The 19,028-nt window shown below is 43.0% G+C and overlaps 1 protein-coding gene across 10 annotated transcripts in view; it reads left to right on the forward strand.

The window, feature by feature from the left end:
* ggps1 (geranylgeranyl diphosphate synthase 1) overlaps positions 1-19,028 on the forward strand; it is a 68,792-nt gene that overhangs the window by 36,304 nt on the left and 13,460 nt on the right. For 9 of the 10 annotated variants that reach the window (XM_041187455.1, XM_041187458.1, XM_041187459.1 and 6 more), the window contains one exon: positions 3,707-3,803. In XM_041187455.1, the coding sequence (XP_041043389.1) occupies positions 3,734-3,803 (70 nt within the window). In that variant the 5' untranslated portion in view covers positions 3,707-3,733. Of the gene's footprint in view, positions 1-3,706; positions 3,804-19,028 lie in introns of those variants that run through there. The other variant, XM_041187462.1, reaches the window with a different exon arrangement.

Genomic DNA, 19,028 nt, shown 5'->3' on the forward strand with positions numbered 1-19,028 from the left:
CGGGACACCCTGGTCCACTCCTCCATCACCCCCTACTCCTCAACCCCCTCCTATGGCACCACCCCATGCCCACGCAAAAAATGCAACACCTGCCCCTTCACTTCCTCTCTCCTCACCGTCCAAGGACCCAAACACTCCTTTCAAGTGAAGCAGCATTTCACTTGCATTTCCCCCAACTTAGTCTACTGCATCCGTTGCTCCCAATGTGGTCTCCTCTACATTGGAGAGACCAAACGTAAACTGGGCGACCGCTTTGCAGAACACCTGCGGTCTGTCCGCAAGAATAACCCAAACCTCCCTGTCGCTTGCCATTTCAACACTCCACCCTGCTCTCTTGCCCACATGTCTGTCCTTGGTTTGCTGCATTGTTCCAGTGAAGCCCAACGCAAACTGGAGGAACAACACCTCATCTTCCGACTAGGGACTTTACAGCCTTCTGGACTGAATATTGAATTCAACAACTTTAGGTCGTAAGCTCCCTCCCCCATCCCCACCCCCTTTCTGTTTCCCCCTTCCCCTTTTTTTTCCAATAAATTATAAAGATTTTCCTTTTCCCACCTATTTCCATTATATATATAAAAAAACCCACTAGAGCTATACCTTGAGTGCACTACCATCCATTCTTAATTAGCACATTCGTTTAGATAATATCACCAACTTTAATTTTAACACCTATGTGTTCTATTGTACTATTGTCGTTGACATCTTTTGATGATCTGCTTCTATCACTGCTTGTTTGTCCCTACAACCACACACCCCCACCCCCCCCCCCCCACCTCTTTGTCTCTCTATCTCTCCGCCCCCCACACACACACCTTAAACCAGCTTATATTTCAACTCTTTCTTGGACTCGAACGCAAGTTCTGTCGAAGGGTCATGAGGACTCGAAACGTCAACTCTTTTCTTCTCCGCCGATGCTGCCAGACCTGCTGAGTTTTTCCAGGTAATTCTGTTTTTGTTTTGGATTTCCAGCATCCGCAGTTTTTTTGTTTTTATTTCTATCTATATCCATCTGCAACCTCCTAATGTACACTTCACAACATACTTACCTATCTTTGTCATCTGCAAATTTAGCTACCATGTCTTCACTCCCCTCATAAAAGCCATTGATGTAAATTGTAAAAAGTTGGGGTCCCAGCACAGACCCCAGACTCCACTCATCACATCCTGCCAATCCAAGAAAGACCCATTTATGCATGATTTTGAGTATTTCTGTCAAATCTCCTCTCAACCTTCTCCTGGAGAGCAGTTTCAACTTCTCCAATATTTCTACATAACTGATGCTCCATATCCCTTTATTCTCATGATTCATAACATAAGAAATAGGAACAGGTGTAGACTATTCGGCCCCTCGACCCTGCTCTGCTATTCAATAAGATCATGATTTCTGCCAGCCAGCCAATCTTCTATACATTCAAATATGTTACCCACTACATCATGTGCTTTCATTTTCCGTAATAACCTTTGATACGGCACCTTATCAAATGACTTCTGGAAATCCAAGCACATTACGTCTACAGGCTCCCTTTTATCCACCACACATGTTACTCCTTCAGAAAACTCCAGTAAATTGGTTAAACGTGACTTTACTTTCACAAAACCATACTGACTCTTCCCAGTTACCTTGAGTTTCTCTAAGTGCCCAGCTATAACCTCAATGATCAATTCTAACACCTTCCCCTTGACAGACATGGGGTTTAGGCGCAAACTGTCCCAACGGTGCAGCCCCCACTTTCCCAAATACTGATGCTAGTGCCCCACAAACTGGAACCCACTTCTCCCACACCAGCCTTTGAGCCATGCATTCGTGCCCTATACCAATTTGCACGTGGCTCAGGTAATAATCCAGAGATTATTACCTTTGAGGTTCTGATTCTTAATTTGATACCTAGCTCCTCATACTGACTTTGCAGAACCTCTTTCCTAGTTCTACCTATTGGTACCTGCATGAACTACGACAACTGGATCCTCCCCCTCCCACTGCAATCTCCCTCTCCAGTCCTGTGCAGATGTCCTGAACCTTGGCACCATGCAGGCAACATAGCCATCTGGATTCTAGCTCTTTGCTGCAGAAAACAATGTCAATCCCCCTCCCTATACTGTCCCCACCTACCACTACACTTCAGTTTGCTCCCTCCGTTTGAACGACTTCCTGTACCACAGTGCCGTGGCCAGTCAGCTCATCCACCTTGCAGACCTCGCTTTTATCCACACAGTTTGAATCTTTTCTGCACTCACTCTGATGCCTTGATATCCTTCCTAAAATGTGGTGCCCAGAACTGGATGCAATACTCCAGAAGAGGCAGAACCAGTGCTTTATAAAGCTTTGTCGTAACTTCCCTGGTTTTATACTGTATTCCCGTAGTTATAAAATGCAGCATACCATATGCTTTATTAATTGCTCTTTCAACCTTCCACCATTTCTACACATGTACACCCAAGCCCCTCTGATCCTACAGACCCTTTAGAATTGTACACTTTCTGTGTTGTTCCTACCAAAATGAATGATTTTGCACTTGTATTACATTTGGGATTGATGACCACCTTCCCATTTGAAGTTTGTAACCAAGTTAACTGTGTGTATATTTTAAAATCATTCTGTCCTGAGGTTCACCAGCTGTGACTTTGGAGAGCGCACGGTGGGGTAGAAAAGAAAAGAATGATGCTGATATCAGAAATGGTGTAACCTTAAGATAGCTCAAAATATGGCACATTAAAATAAACTTAACTGCCGTTCTCAATTATTATCCTTGGGCTATTACATGAGCTGTTCTACTGATTAACTGGCACAACAGTCAATAACAATTACGAGTAACAATCCAAGAAAGGCAGGAAGTGCATAACCTTGTTGGGCAGGAGACTGAGCTGGGAGATGTTCAGCACTGTTGAGGAAATCGTTCCAACAGTGAATCGTCAGGATAGGACACTGCTAGTGAACCCCACATCATAACCAGCATAAAAAAAACCATATGTACTTGAAGCTGGCAGCACACTATACTGGTTTACAGCCAATAACTGAATACAGGTATTGATTAGAAATTCAACATGATGTAAGACTGCTGTACTGAGAATTTAGTTCACACCAAGCAGTGAAGCTTTTAGATTAGCATTTCAGACCAGTTGAATGTTGTGGTGGTCACACTGTTTGGCAGCAGTTCTGACAAAAAGCAAGTTTTACTTGTTAAGGCCATTTTTGGTTTCCTGGGCAGAAACTTATGTTGCTCCAAACTCCCCTTCCAACAGCACAAATCTGATTCCACTTTGTGTTGCCAGTGCTGGAATTTAAGCTGGTAAATGTATTTCACATTCTCTTTCTCCCTCTAGCAACCACCTCAAATCATATAATCTCTGAAGGCTTTGTTGATGCCAAATGCCAAAGTTTAGACTTTGATGGTTTGCTCAGTATTTATGTTGCTGCTGATGCACTGTGTGGGGGTATTGAGACTGTTCTCCCTGCATTACACTGAATAGCAATTAAAGGAAGTATTAACAAGCTGCATATTTTTTCTGGAGGGATACCATACTCTAAATCTCCAATTAGTGGCATTTCACGGCTGTATTGTACTTGAATGTGTGTGAAACAAATGCAAAATCAGTAATGTAAAGCAGAACTGACAAATTCTCACCAGAAAAACTAATGGCAGCGGCATAACTTTCACTATTTTGTCTGCAAATTGTTATACAGTAAATATTTAATTCATTGCAGATTAATGCTCATCCATACAACTCTACCATGGAGGACAAGAAAGGAACTTCTGAAAGGATCCTGCTAGAGCCTTACCACTACGTGCTTCAGTTGCCAGGTATGGTACCTTGGTGTATCATATGTCCTTAATGAGATGAGTAACTGATTTTGTATGTGAAAGCAGCACTTATTGTAGCAGAACTGCAATTTTCCAGTTTTGGGGGCAGAGCATATAATTCGCCCAAATTGGTGTGTGAATGAAGTCCCTTATAAGCCACATGCTAAGGATAGCAGATTTCCTTCCATAAAGGATGTTCTTGAATTAATTGGTGTTTGATAATGGTCTGATAGCTCTGTGGTCACTTTTTTTAAACGGATGGATTTTTATTATTTTGAGATTTTTTTAAAAATCCAATTCCCATCGCCATGGTGCATTTTTAAAATAATTTATGGGATCTGGGCATTGCTGGCACAGCCAGCATTTATTGCCTGTCCCTAATTGTCCTTGAAAAGGTGGTTGTAAGCTGTCTTCCTGAACCGCTGCAGTCCATAGATACACCCACAATGCTGTTAGGGAGGGAGTCCCAGGAATTTGATCCAGAGACAATGAAGGAACAGTGATGTATTTCCAAGTCAGGATGGTGAGTGGCTTGGTGGGGAACTTCCAGGTGATATCTGCTACTCTTGTCCTTCGAGATGAAAGTGGCTGTGGATTTGGAAGGTGTTACCTAAGGATCCTTGGTGAGTTCTTGTAGTGTATTTTGTAGACAGTACACACTGCTGCTACTGTGCGTTGGAGATGGAGGGAGTGAATGTTTGTGAATGGGGTGCCAATCAAGTGGGCTGCTTTGTCCTGGATGGTGTCCAAGCTCCTTGAGTGTTGTTGGAGCTGCACTCATCTAGGCAAGTGGAGAGTATTCCATCACACTCCTGACTTGTGCCTTGTAGATGGTGGACAGGTTTCAGGGAGTCAGGTGGTGAGTTACTCACTGCAGGATTCCGAGCCTCTGACCTCTTTAACCATATAAATATTGTGTATGTCCAGTTCTGTTTCTGGTCAATGGTAACACCCCAGGATGTTGATAGTAGGGGATTCAGTGATGGTAATGCCATTGGAATGTCAATGTTAGATTCTGTCTTGTTGGAGATGGTCATTTCCTGGTACTTGTGTGGTGTTAATGTTGGTTGCCACTTGTCAGCCCAAGCCTGGATATTGACCAGGTCTTGCTGCATTTGGACATGGACTGCTGCAGTATCTGAGGAGTCGTGAATGGTGCTGAACATTGTGCAATTATCAACTAATATCCCCAGTTCTGACCTTATGATGAAAGAAAGGTCATTGATGAAGCAGCTGAAGATGGTTGGGCTAAGGACACTACCCTGAGGAACTCCTGCAGTGATGTCCTGGAACTGAGATGATTGACCTCCAACAACCACAGCTATCTTCCTATGACTCCAAACAGTGGAGAGTATTCCCCCTGATTCCCATTGACTCCAGTTTTGCTTAGGCTCCTTGATGCCACACTTGTCCGAATGCTGCCTTGATGTCAAGGGCAGTCAACCTCACCTCATCTCTGAAGTTCAGCTCTTTTGTCCATGTTTGAACCAAGGCAGGAGGTCAGGAGCTGAGTGGCCCTGGCAGAACTCAAACTGAGCAACAGTAAGCAGGTTATTGCTAAGCAACTGTTGCTTGATAGCACTGTTGATGACCCCTTCCATTACTTTACTGATGATGGAGAGTAGGCTGATGGGGGGGTGGTAGTTGGCCAGATTGGATTTGTCCTGCTTTTTGTGCACAGGACATAACTGGGCAACTTTCCACATTGCTGGGTAGATGTTAGTGTTGAAGCTGTACTGGAACAGATTGGCCTGGGCGTGACAAGTTCTGGAGCACAAGTTTTCAGTACTATTGCCAGAATGTTGTCAAGGCCCATACCCTTTGCAGTATCCAGTGCCTTCAGCCGTTTCTTGATATCATGTGGGAGTGAATCGCATTGGCTGAAGACTGGTATCTATGATGCTGGGGACCTCCAGAGGCAGCCAAGATGGATCATCCACTCTGCACTTCTGGCTGAAGGTTGTGGCAAATGCTTCTGCCCTATCTTTTGCACTGATGTGCTGGGCTCCCCCATTGTTGAGGATGGGGATATTTGTGGAGCCACCGCCTCCAGTGAGTTGTGAATGGTGGTGGACAATTAAACGACTGGATGTGGCAGGACTGCAGAGCTTAGATCTGATCTGTTGGTCATGGAATTGCATAGTTCTGTATCACATCTTATGCTGTTTGACCCACAATTAGTCCCGTGTTGTAGCTTCACCAGGTTGACACCTCATTTTTAAGGTGTGCCTGGTTCTGCTCCTGGCATGCCAACCTGAACTCTTAATTGAACCAGGGTTGATCCCTTCTCTTGATGGTAGAGTGGGGGATATGCTGGTTGCAGATTGAGTACAATTCTGTTGCTGATGGCCCAGTGTCCAGTCTTGGGGGTTGCTCAATCTGTTTGAAACCTACCCCATTTACCACAGTGTTAATGCCATACTTCATCTCCACAAGGATTGGATTAAGTCACTCCTACCAATACTGTCATGAACCAGCACTTGCGACAGGCAGGTTGGTGAGGGTGAGGTCAAGTATGTTTTTCCCTCTTGTTGGTTCCCTCACCACCTGCTGCAGACCCAGTCTAGCAGCTTTGTCTTTTAGGACTCAGCCAGCTTGGTTTCTGGTGGTGCTACAAATTAATATTTAATTGGGCTCAGGCATGAAATTCAGACACAGCTGGAAGCGCACACCATTTATTTTTGAATACTGATAACATCTGGCTGGTTAATCCTTTGCTAAATCACCCCTGGCATGGATGTGTTGTATTTCATCAGGATTGGGGCCAATGTCTTTGCAGGAAGGTGTATCAGTGTGGTTGGGGAGGGCTTAAATTTAAATGGCATGGGGATGGACACCAGCATTGAAGTATAAAGAGGAATAAGGTGCATAAAGGAGTGAGTGTTGGATAGTACTAGGGAAGGAAATAATACTATATTAGAGATGAGCAGACTGAGAAGGATCACAAAGAATATAAAGGTGGGTTTAGAATGTATGTATATAAATATACAAATTGTGGTCAAGAGGTTGGTGAGCTACAAGCGCAAATAGCTGTGTGGGAATATGATGCGGTGAAACTAGCAGAAATATGGCTTTAAAATGGTGAGGACTGTTCAAGGATACAGTGTTCAGAAAAGATAGGGAAAGGGGGAGGTGGTGTGGCAGTGCTGATTAGGAAAACATTAATCTTGGCAAGAGAGTGCCCTTGAGGGGCAAGGACTGAATCCATTTGATTGGAGTTGAGACAACAAGCCATTGTCATGCTATTAGAGCTATTAAATATACTGAGGGAAAGATGGAGGAGCAAGTCTGCAGGAAATACGATGTACAGAACTATAAAGTGATGATATTGAGGAACTTACCCAAATAGAGGTGATCTTAATTAAAGAGTAAGCAAGTGAGGAATTTCTGAAATGTGTTCAGGATATTCTTGGTCCAACTAGAAAGGAGGCATTGCTGGTTTTGGTGCTGGGAAGTGAGGTGGGCAAGCGAAGCATGTGTCTGGGAGAACACCTTGGTGTGAGTGGTTGTCATATCATAACATGCAGATTAATAATGGAGAAGAGGAAGGAATGATCTGAAGTCAACTTCTAAATTGGAAGAAGGCTAACTTCAATGGGATGGGAGGGAATCGAACCAGGGTAGTATGGAACCAAAGACTAAACAGGAAAGAGAGAAATGGAACAGTGGCTGATCATTGAGGATATGTTTCAGGTAGAGGTTAGGTACATTCCAACAACAGACAAAGGAGATAAAATATATGATGAAAAAAGAGGGTGGATGATGCATGTCAGATGAATTCTTTAAGCAAAAACCAGGCCAAATACAATAAATTGAGAGAGGTAATAAAGAAGAAAATAAGACTGGCAAAGAGAGGAGGAGTATAGACTGGCAGTTAACATAAAAGGGAACCCAAAGATTTTCTACCAGCATGTAAACAGTAAGAGGTGGGGTGGGCCCTTTTAGGGACAAAGAGGGTGATGGAATCCTCAGAAATGCACTGCAATGCTAGAATATTTAATGAGCATTTTATATCTATGCCCACCAAGGAAGTGAATGCTGACAAACTACCAGTGGAAGTGGTAGAGTTAATGGATGGGCCAAAAATTGATGGGAAGGATGTATTTGGCTAACTGTGTCGAGTGGCTAATTCACTTGGTTTGTATCCCAGGCTACTAATGGAAGTGGGATTGGGATAGTTGAAGGACTTGCCATTACCTTTTAATGTTCCCAGATACAGGGGAGGTGCCAGAGGACTGGAGAGTGGCAAATGTGGCGCTCATTCAAGAAATGGTATAAGGACAGTATAGGCTCGTCAGTTTAACATTAGTGGTGGGTAAAGTTTTGGCAACAATTATCAGGGGAAAAAAATCAACAGGTACTTGGAGAAGTTTGAGTTAATTAGGGAGAGCCAGCACAGATTTGTATAAGTCAGATTGTGCTTGACTAATCACATTTTTTGAAGTACCAGGGAAGGCTGCTGAAGGGAATGTGATGGATGTTGTCTATATGGACTTTAAGAGATTTGACAAGGTACTGCATAGAAGGCTAGTTAGCAAAATTGAGGCTTATAAGATGGGAGGATCAGTGGCAGCTTGGATAAAAAATGGCTTAAAGACAAAACAGCAAGTTGTGGTAAATGTTTTGTTAGATTGGAGGACAATTGACAGTCTTGTTTCTTAAAGGTCAGTGCTTTTTTTAAAAAAATTATAAATGACTTGGATATTGGGATACTGAGTAAAATTCCAAAATTTGCCTATGATACCAAAATTGGATATGTGGCAAACAGGATAATGATAATGATCTGTTGCAATGGGATGTAGGCTAGTGGAATGAGTGGACAAGTGGCAGACGGTATTTAATACCAAAGTGAGGTGATGCATTTTGGCAGAAGGCATAGGGAGAGGTAATATAGACTTAATGCCACAGTCCTAAAGTGTGCAGGGATGGAGGCATCTAGGGGTTCATGTGCATCGATCTTTGAAGGTGGCAGAACATATTGAGAGAATAGTTGATAAAGCATATGGCAAAGTATTGCATCCATTTCTGGTCACCATGCTTTTGGAAGGATGTAACAGTTCTTGAAAGGCTGTGGAAGAGATTTACCAGAAATGGAACTTTGCTACAAAGTTGGAGAAGCTAGAGTTCATGGAACAAAGGAAGTTAGAGGGAGATTTAGTCGGTGTCCAAGGTTATGACAGGTTTAAATAAGACTTGGAAAGCTGTTCCCATTAGCTGATGGTAGAAGAACTAGGTGACACAGATTTAAGGTTTTGGGCCAGAGATGTGAGAAGAGCATTTTTACATTGCGAGTGGTAATGACCTAGAACTTGCTGTCCATGATGGTAGAAACAGATGTTCAATTATTTTGAAAGGAAATTGGGTGGATACTTGAGGGAAATAAGCCTGTAGAGCTATGGGGATAGAGCAAGGGAATGGACTGACTGGGTTGCTCTTTAAAGGGAGACCGTGCCTTGATGACAGATTCTGATTCCAGCTCAGCCAGAAGGATACATCTGTTCTCAACACTGAAATTGATGCTCCTCCAATTAAGTACCTTACTCCAGATTTATCCCTTTCTTTTTTCCATAATTAATCTAAACCTTACAATTCTATGATCACTGGTTCCCTAAATGTTTCCCGAATAACACCCAGTCCGCCTCATTTCCCAGAAATATATCCAGCACCGCCTGCTGCTTTGGGCTGGAAACATTCTGAAATTCTTCGAATCACATTTTGAACACTGTTTCCACCCTCCCCTGTCTTTCCACTCCTTTGTTATTAACTATCCCAGTCTATATTAGGATAATTGGAAGTCCCCTGTTAGCACCGCCCTATAGTTCTTTCTCCTCTGTCTTTCCCACTAGTTGATGGCCTGTGGAGTACACCCAGTAGTATAAAGGTACCCCTTCTGTTTAATTTCCCAAATCAATTTTGCCCTGACTCGTCCAGTTCTCGCTCTCGCTCACCCTTGATATTCTCCTCAATCATTACAGCCACCCCTCCTCAGTTCTTTCCTTTGCCATCTTGTCTAAACATCTTGTATCCTGGAATATTAACACTCAGTCCTGTCCCTTTTTTGAGCCAGCTCTCCATTCTCACCACGGCATAATATTCCCATGTTACTCTTCAGACTACAGCTAATCTACCTTATTTACCACACCGTCTGTATTTGCATATGTGCATTGTAAACCTAATTTCAACCTTATTGTATTCCCATTTAGTCTGACATCACCAGATACCTTTACTATTTCATCTATCTCTTCCAATCCTTTATGCGCCATGTTTCTCCTTTCTCACGGTACTTCCTGGTTCCCATCTCGCTACCAAATGAGTTTAAACCTTCTAATAACAGCGCTAGCAAACTGCCCCACAAGGTCATTGGATTACACCTCAACAGGGCTGGAACTATTCAGCTTGTACAGATCCCACCTGTCCCAGAAGTGACCTTTCTGTCTGTCATTGGAGATGATGTGGGCTATGACCTCTAGCTGTTCATTTTCCCTCCTTGATGTCCTGCAGCCATTCAGTGACATCCTTCATCCTGGCACCAGGGAAGCAACAGACCATCTTGGAATCACATCTGTGGCTGCAGAATCGTTTGTTTGTTTCCCTAACTATTTAATCTCCAATCACTGCTTTCCCAGTCTTCCTCCTCCCCTACCCTGTGCATCAGAGTCACCCAAAGTGCTGAACACTTATCCTTGACTGCGCTCCCAGAAGAGCATCATCTTCACCAGTATTATTGCTTAGAGAATGTGTTGGACTTGAAAACAAAAGCTACTCTCTACAATTGACAGCTGAAGATCTGGCACTTATTTGTCCTGGCAGCTACAAATTTGTTCTCTCATTTGTGATCACTTTCCAATGAAGAGAGAGAAATTACCTGTCTCGTAAAATTGTCTTCATTTTTAAATTGACATATTCAACATACTGCACGACCTCCAGGAATGGCTGATAGATGCAGTAATTACTGCTTATTCTCAAGATATAGCTTTGGGCAGTAAACAGAGTCTGGTGTAGACCTTTCCTACCGCACACAAATTGAATTGGCATATGGGTGTGTGCACACTTGACACACAACATCTTTAAACTAGATTATTGTAAAAAGAATGGGGCCTGCTGTCAGAGATTCCATGGGTTGCATTTGTGCTTTCAAAGGAATGAAGGAAATGCTGACTGGATAGATGGCCTGTTTTAGTGGAGGCAGCACTCCATTACTTTTATTTTGGTTCTGCCCTGTAAATCTGGCTTGTCAGAAGGATCAGTCTCAAGTGTTTTTTTTTTAAGTAGAGCAACACTGGATGATGTGCTCAACAAGGTAAGAATCCTTATCTTTTTGGAGAAATCGGATGATGCTACTCACTTTTTCAGGCTTTGCTGCAGGTTCCTTTGTGTAATCTCTAAAATAATTGCTTTATCATGCCCTCTGTGATACTGGTATAAATTGAGTCGGGCAAGGAGGAAGCTCGTTCCTTGGTTTAGGTGTACTCTAACTATCCCAGTGATCACGTCATAAAATTGAATTGAAGGCCAATTTTTAAAACGATAAAACCCTGAAATCTCAGCCTCTTTTAAAACTAAGCTAGTTGTGATTTCTGATAGGTCCTCTCCATATGAACCATTTTATTGCTTGAAAGCTTCAAATGGTTGTTTTGAAATTAGAAATTGGCAAGAGATGAGCTGCAAAGTGATTTGGGCATCACGCAGCAGGATTACAGCTGTCTGATCAACAGCAACCAGCTCATTCCTGAAGCAGCCAGACTAATCCATGTGCACACCTGGCCCTGAACAGTGGCTTGCATTTTGCAGTTCCTTTAGCATAGTGAAACATTCCAAGGTGCCTCACAGGAGTTTTATCAAACAAAACTTGACTTTGAGCCACATAAAAGATATTAGGACTGATCAGAAGAGTTGGTCAGAGGGGTAGGTTTTATGGGACATCCTAAAGGAGGAAAGGTGTCGAGACAGGAGCTTGGGGAGGAAATTCAGAGCTTGGAGCCTAGGCAGTTGAAGGCACGGACACCAATGGTGGAGTGATTAAAATCATGGATGCTGAAGAGGCCAGAATTTGAAGATTGCAGAGACCTTTAAACGTTTCTTTTATGTTGTAGGGCCGGAGGAGGTTACAAAGGTAGGCAGTGGAGAGGCCATGGGAGTGAGTTGAAAATGGAGATAAGAATTTAAAAATTGAGGTGTTGAGCCAGGAGCCAGAATAGGACAATGGACACAGGTGAAGTGTAAATGGGACAGGGTTAATATAAAGTAGCATTCATTTGGATTAGCTCAAGTTTATGTAGATTGAGGGATGTTGGTGCAGTGGTAATGTCACTGGACTAGTAATCTAGAGAATAGTGGCCTTGGACCTCCACAATTTAGCCACTGAGGATGGTAACAGTGGTTATGTCTTTGCTCTGATGATCCAGAGTTATGAGTTCAATTCTCACCACGGCAGCTGGAGAATTTAAATTCAATTAAATAAGTCTTGTGAAAATCTATCATAGCAAATCCCAGTTTAAGTTGCCCTGTTTTAATGTTTTACGCCTGGTCTAACTTAGGGTCATGCGACACAATGTTATTTTTGAGCTGTTCTCCCACTCGTTGACTGTCCTTCTCGACACACCTCCAGCTTGCGACTTATCTCCACAACCCTGCAACTCAAAAGCTGCTTTTGCTCCAAAGCTGTTCTGTTCGATGGCTCCACCATTGGTGTCCGTGCCTTCAACTGCCTAGGCCCCAAGCTCTGAAATTCCCTCTTAAATTTAAAAGTTATTTCATTTATAAATGTATGAATTTAGCAGTGTAAAGTATTTCAACTTAACAGTGTATAATGATTTTAATGTTTGTTTTCTAATGAGAGGTTCCTAACTACTCTTACATTGGTTATAATGGGAAAATCTGATTCACTTAGCGTTGTTTCTTTAAGGTTGCACTCTTCAGGCATGTAACTACTTTAAACAAGGACTTTTTATTCTTTAATGGAGCATGGGTGTCACTGCTTAGGCCAGCATTTTTGTTGCCCATCCCTAGTTGCCTTTGAGAAGGTGGTGGTGAGCTGCCTTTTTGAATTGCTGCAGTCTGTGGTATAGATACATCCACAGTGCTGTTAGAGAGTTCCAGGATTTTGACCCAGTGACAGTCGAGGAACGACGATATATTTCCAAGTCAGGATGGTGAGTGGCTAAGAGGGAACTTCCAGCTGGTGGTCTTCCCATATGGCTGCGATCTTACTGTATTGGGAATGGTGGCCATGAAGATACCAGATTGTTGTGAAAACGCACTTGTTTCACTAGTGCCTGTTAGGGAAGGAAATCTGCTGTCCTTACCTGGTCTGGCCAACATGTGACTCCAGATTCTCAGCAATGTGGCTGACTCTTAACTGCCCTTTGAAATGGCCTAGCAATCTGTTCAGTTGTATCAATCATCTAAAGAAAAGCCGAAGAAGAACGAAACCGGGTGGATCACCTGCCATTGACAGAGGCACCAGAAATGGATCAAGATACCACCTACCCAGTTAGCTCTGCAAAGTTGTCCTTGTGAACACCTGAGGACTTATGCCAAAATTGACACACTTCAGACTAGTCGAGCGACAGCCTGCAGCTTCATATGTCACCTATAAGATATTCCCCAGCAACTCACTCAGGCTCTTTTGATGTCACCTTCTACACACAGAACTTCTACCACCTAGAAGGACAAGGGCAGTAGACACGAGGATACACCACCTGCAAGTTCCCCTCCCAAGTCAAACACCATGACTGGGAAATATCACCTTCACTGTCACGGGGTTAAAATCCTGGAACTTACTCCCTAAAAGCATTGTGGGTGTACCCTACGTCACATGGATTGCAGTGGTTGAAGAAGATGGCTCCCCACTCCCATGGGCAATAAATGCTGGCCTTGCCAGTGAAGCTTGTATCCCATGAATTATTTTTAAAAGCTTTGGAGGAAATCTCTGCTGCTTGTGTACTTGATGTCGGACAAGCAGTCTGACAATTGAGACAGTGGAGAGGTTGAGAATGATTGTGGGTTGAGTTGGGAATCATCTGTGTAATTGTGGAACTTGATATTGCTCTGGATGATGCCATTGAGGGCATGAAGTAGCTGAGGAATTGAAGCTGGTTAAGGATGGAATCTTTGAAGGACTCTGAAGGAAATGGTGTCAGAATGGGAAGGGAAGTGATTAGAGGTGGTTCTCTGGCTGCAACTGGATAAGATAGGAGTGGAACTCAGCAGTGCAGACCCAACCAACTGGACAGTAGAGGAGAGGTGCTGGAGGATAGGGTGATCAACTGTCTCAAAGGCTGCAAACAGGTGTAGGCACAAGGTGGGATAGTTTACCTTTGTCGCATACATTGGATGTCATTTCGTGACCTTGACAAGTCATTTCAGTACAGTGGCAGGGTCTGAAACCTAGTTGGAGGCATTCAGGCATGGAGTTATGGGAAAGATGGATTTGAGGCAACAATACATTCAAGGACTTGAGAAATGGGAGGTTGGCGATGAGGTGTCAGTTTGCAAAGACAGAGGTTAAGGGTGGGTTTTTTGTTTGAGCAGTGTTGTGTGCTGCTGCCCACAACAGGAGTTCTTGATCTCCTTGCAATTGTGGTTTGTACTGCCATGTAATATTTTCCCCTGGGACCCTGGCACTCCTTAATAGTAATAGTTCACTTCCTGGGATTTTAATAGCACAGGGCCATGAGGAAAACTATTCAGTCCCTTAAGCCTGTTCCACAATTTAATTAGATCATGATTGATCTGTATCTTCACTCCATTTACCCATTTGGTCCTGTAGTCCTTGATGCCCTTACCTAACTAAACAGCGATTAATTTTTGTCTTGAAACATGCAGCCTCAAAAGCTTTTTGAGAGGGTGAGTTTTCCAGATTTCCAATATCCTGCGAGAAGAAATGCTTCCTAACATTAAACCCTGAATGACCTGCCTCTAATTTAAGATTTGGCCCCTTCTTTGTTTCCCTAGTTTCTTCCCACCATTGGAAATAGTTTCCCCTTTTCTAGCTGATCAAATCAGAATCTCACAGTGCAGAAGAGGCCCTTCGGTTCATCGATTCTGCACCGACACGTGAGAAACACCTGACCTACCTACCTAATCCCATTTACCAGCACTTGGCCCATAGCCTTGAATGTTATGACGTGCCAAGTGCTCATCCAGGTACTTTTTAAAGGATGTGAGGCAACCTGCCTCCACCACCCTCCCAGGCAGCACATTCCAGTCCGTCACCATCCTCTGGGTAAAAAAAAGTTTTTCCTCACATTTCTCCCCCCCTAAACCTCCTGCCCCTTGAACTTATGTCCCCTCGTGACTGACCTTTCAACTAAGGGGAACAGCTGCTCCCTATCCACCCTGTCCATGCCTCTCATATTCTTCTACACCTCGATCAGGTCGCCCCTCAGTCTTCTCTGCTTCAACGAAGACAACCCAAGTCTATCCAACTTCTCTTCATAATTTAAATGTTTCATCCCAGCCAACATCCTGGTGAATCTCCTCTGCACCACCTCCAGTGCAATCACATCCTTCCTATAATGTGGCGACCAGAACTGCACACAGTATTCCAGCTGTGGCCTCACCAAAGTTCTATACAACTCCAACATGACCTCCCTACTTTTGTAATCTATGCCTCGATTGATAAAGGCAAGTGTCCCATATGCCTTTTTCACCACCCCACTAACATGCCCCTCTGCCTTCAGAGATCTATGGACACACACATCAAGGTTCCTTTGTTCCTCAGAACTTCCTAGTGTCATGCCATTCATTGAATACTTCCTTGTCAAATTACTCTCTCCAAAGTGTATCACCTCACACTTTTCAGGGTCAAATTCCATCTGCCACTTATCCGCCCATTCGACCATCCCGTCTATATCTTCCTGTAGTCCAAGACACTCTCAACGTCACTGTTAACCACCCGGCCAATCTTTGTGTCATCCGCAAACTTACTAATTCTACCCCCCACATAGTCATCTATGGCATTTATATAAATGACAAATAATACAGGACCCAGCACAGATCTGTGGTACGACACTGGTTTCCAGTCACTAAAGCATCATTCTGTCATCACCTTCTGTCTCCTACAACTAAGCCAATTTTGAATCCACCTTATCAAATTATCCTATATCCCACGTGCATTTGCCTTCTTTATAAGTCTCCCATGTGGGGCCTTGTCAAAGGCTTTGCTGAAATCCATGTAAACTTTATCAACTGCACTACCTTCATCTACATACCTGGTCACCTCAAAAAATTCAAATCTGTTTGGCATGACCTCCCTCTGACAAAGCCATGCTGACTATCCCTGATCATAGCTTGCCTCTCTAAGTGGAGATAGATTCTCTCCTTCAGAATTTTCTCCAATAGTTTCCCTACCACTGACATGAGACTCACTGCCTGTAGTTCCCTGGCTCGTCTCTTAAATCCTTTAATCATTTTAAATACCTCAGTTAGATCATCCCTAAATCTTCTATTTGTGAGGGAAAGCGAGCCTTGTCTATGCAACCCAGCCTCTTCATTGAACCCTTTTTTTAGCTTTGGGCTGACCCTCACTGCTCCCTGCCCCTTCAGCCTGCTCTTACCCACACTGAATTCAGTGGGTGTTTTGGGACAGACTGTTGAATAAGTTCTGCCTACATTTCAGTTGAAGTGTCAGGAGCTATGAGAAAGGTAGAGAAACTGCGGTTCAGTCCCCACCGTTAAAAGCAGGTACGTGTATGCGAATGAGATTTGTCTGGCCTATGTACAGGCCAGTATAATAAGGCACTACTTCACCAGGGTACAACACCTATTGAATACATGTGTGGCATTTACTTATGATTGCCTCTTGCGCAAGAGGCACATTAAACAGCTACTATTTTACAAGTACTTCTGTTTGTTTTATGCTTTTGATGGCAGAAAGCAAAATTTAATTTTGGTGAGTTAACGTAGCTGTTTCTGCCTGAAATAGAGCTAAATAAAAGCTACATCTCAAAGTTGCTGTGTAAATGGTCAATGGTCATGAAAGTGATAGTCCTTTAAGTGGTGGAGAATATGTCTAGGGAGAGACCATGGAGATGCACTGTTTTTACCTGCCCTAACAAGAGGTTTGGGAGGGGAGGTGGGGAGGAGAGGTTTTTAAGTAAACAAGATTTATTTTTAGAAGTAACTTTTGAAGCTCGAGGTTCATCTATGAAACACAGTCACTAAAGAAGTCTGGAAAATGAGTTGGAAACAAATCTTCAGATTTGGTCACTTCCAGTTCTGCATTAGGAATTTAGAAGAATACAAAAGGCAACATGTTTCTCGGTGTGCAGTATTCTTTGAATACATTTTGGGTGCAATAATACTGTGTAGTGCCTTGCATCTCGAAGCCCAAATAAATCACACCATATTACCCTGTTTACCAAAACTGGTGTCTGTTCAGGTAATTACAGTGCCAACTCTTCCAAATGCAAAACTGATTTTGTTTCCACTAGTTTTTTTAATGATCTTCAGTTTCAGTTTGGAGCTCACACTTCCAGAAAGATGTGAAGGCATTAGAGAGAGTGCAGATAAGATCCATGAGAGTGGCTCTAGGGATGAAGAACTTCAGTTGCATAGATAGATTGGAGAAGTTGGCACTGTTTTCTCTTGGAGAAGAGAAGGCTGAGAGGAGATTTGGTAGGAGTATTGAAAATCATGGACAGAGTAGATGGGGAGAAACTGTTCTTACTTGTGGAAGGATCAAGAATGAGAGGGCACAGATTTGGGGTAATTGCAAAAGAAGCACTGGAGATATGAGAAATGCTTTTACACAGCAAGTGGTTAAAAAACAAAATGCACTGCTTGAGCTTGGAGCCAGATTTAATCGAGGCATTCAAGAGGGAATTGGAAATTGGATTATTTTGTAGAAAGGAAGAATATGTAGGGTCATGTGAAAAAAGTGGGAGGAATGGCACTAGGTGAATTGCTCATTCAGAGAGCTGGCGCAGACACAACAGGCCAAATAGCCGGCTTCAGTGCCGTAACCACTGATTAAATAGTAAAATGGGTGGACTGGGGAATGGAATTTGTTATAATTTTGCCTTCATATGTGTATGGACTTGAGGCTGTTTTGTGGGAGAAACAATGATTTGATAGCTTTTGTGCTGTAATATTTCTAGGATTATGTATTTTGTTAAAAGTAATGTTACAGCTGTTCCTGATCCAGTTGTCCATTGGTGTTCAATATGGTGCCTTCGGCAGACCCCTAGAGTGGTAATTCCTTTCTGCTTGGATGTCTTAAATACACTCTGGGGTCTTTTAAGGCTAAGTTCAATGCAGCTGGAGTTCATCCAAAGCCTGATTCTTGTAACTTATTCCAACATATGACTATGGTGTTGTACTGGTTGTTACTGGCTTGGTGATAATTAAAAGAGGCATTCAAATCCAACCACAATTTGAGTATTTGAATTCAATTAAAGTTTTTTAAAAACTTTCGAGCCAGTGCCGACTTGATGGGTTGAATGGCTGCCTCCTATGCAGTACTATTCCATGAAATCTGGAATTAAGCTGGTGTCAGTAAAAGTGATCTCGCAGTTGTCTGATTATTGCAAAAGCCTAACTGGTTCACTGGTGTCACTTTAGGGAAGGAAACCTGTTGTCCTTGCATGGTCTGCACCGATGTGACTCCAGTCCCATGGCAATGTGGTTGACTCTTGACCACATGGAAGTAGTGTCCGCTTGATTGACAAGCTATCAATTTAGCTTAAACAGCCTTCACCATCTTGTACTGTGACTATATGATGCACTGCAACAACTCCCAAACCCTAGCCTCCACCACCTAGAATAACAAGAGCAGAAGGTGCATGGTAACACTATCAGCTTCCAATTTGCACACCATCCTGACTTGGACATGCATCAGCCATTACTTTGTCACTGGGTCAAAATTGTGGAACTCCCTACCTAACAGTGCTACAGTAGTAAGTTCACACAGACTGCAGCAGTTCAAAAAGGTGGCTCATCACCACCACCTTGAGGGTGTTCAGGGATGGGCATTATCAATGACCTTGCCAGTGATGCACACATCACAAGAATGACTTTTTTTAAACTGTCCTTTGCATGTGGTTTGCAATATATTCCATTTCAGTTAAGCAAATACTGCTGAAATTTACTTGTTGCTTCTGGATAATAATGGGCACTGCCCAGTAGGTAAAATGATTAACCAAATTAATAATAGACTTAAAAATAAAAACAAAAAACTGCAGAAGCTGGAAATCCAAAACAAAAACAGAATTACCTAGAAAA

Source organism: Carcharodon carcharias, chromosome 5 (genome assembly GCF_017639515.1).
Source record: "Carcharodon carcharias isolate sCarCar2 chromosome 5, sCarCar2.pri, whole genome shotgun sequence".
Taxonomy (NCBI): domain Eukaryota; kingdom Metazoa; phylum Chordata; class Chondrichthyes; order Lamniformes; family Lamnidae; genus Carcharodon; species Carcharodon carcharias.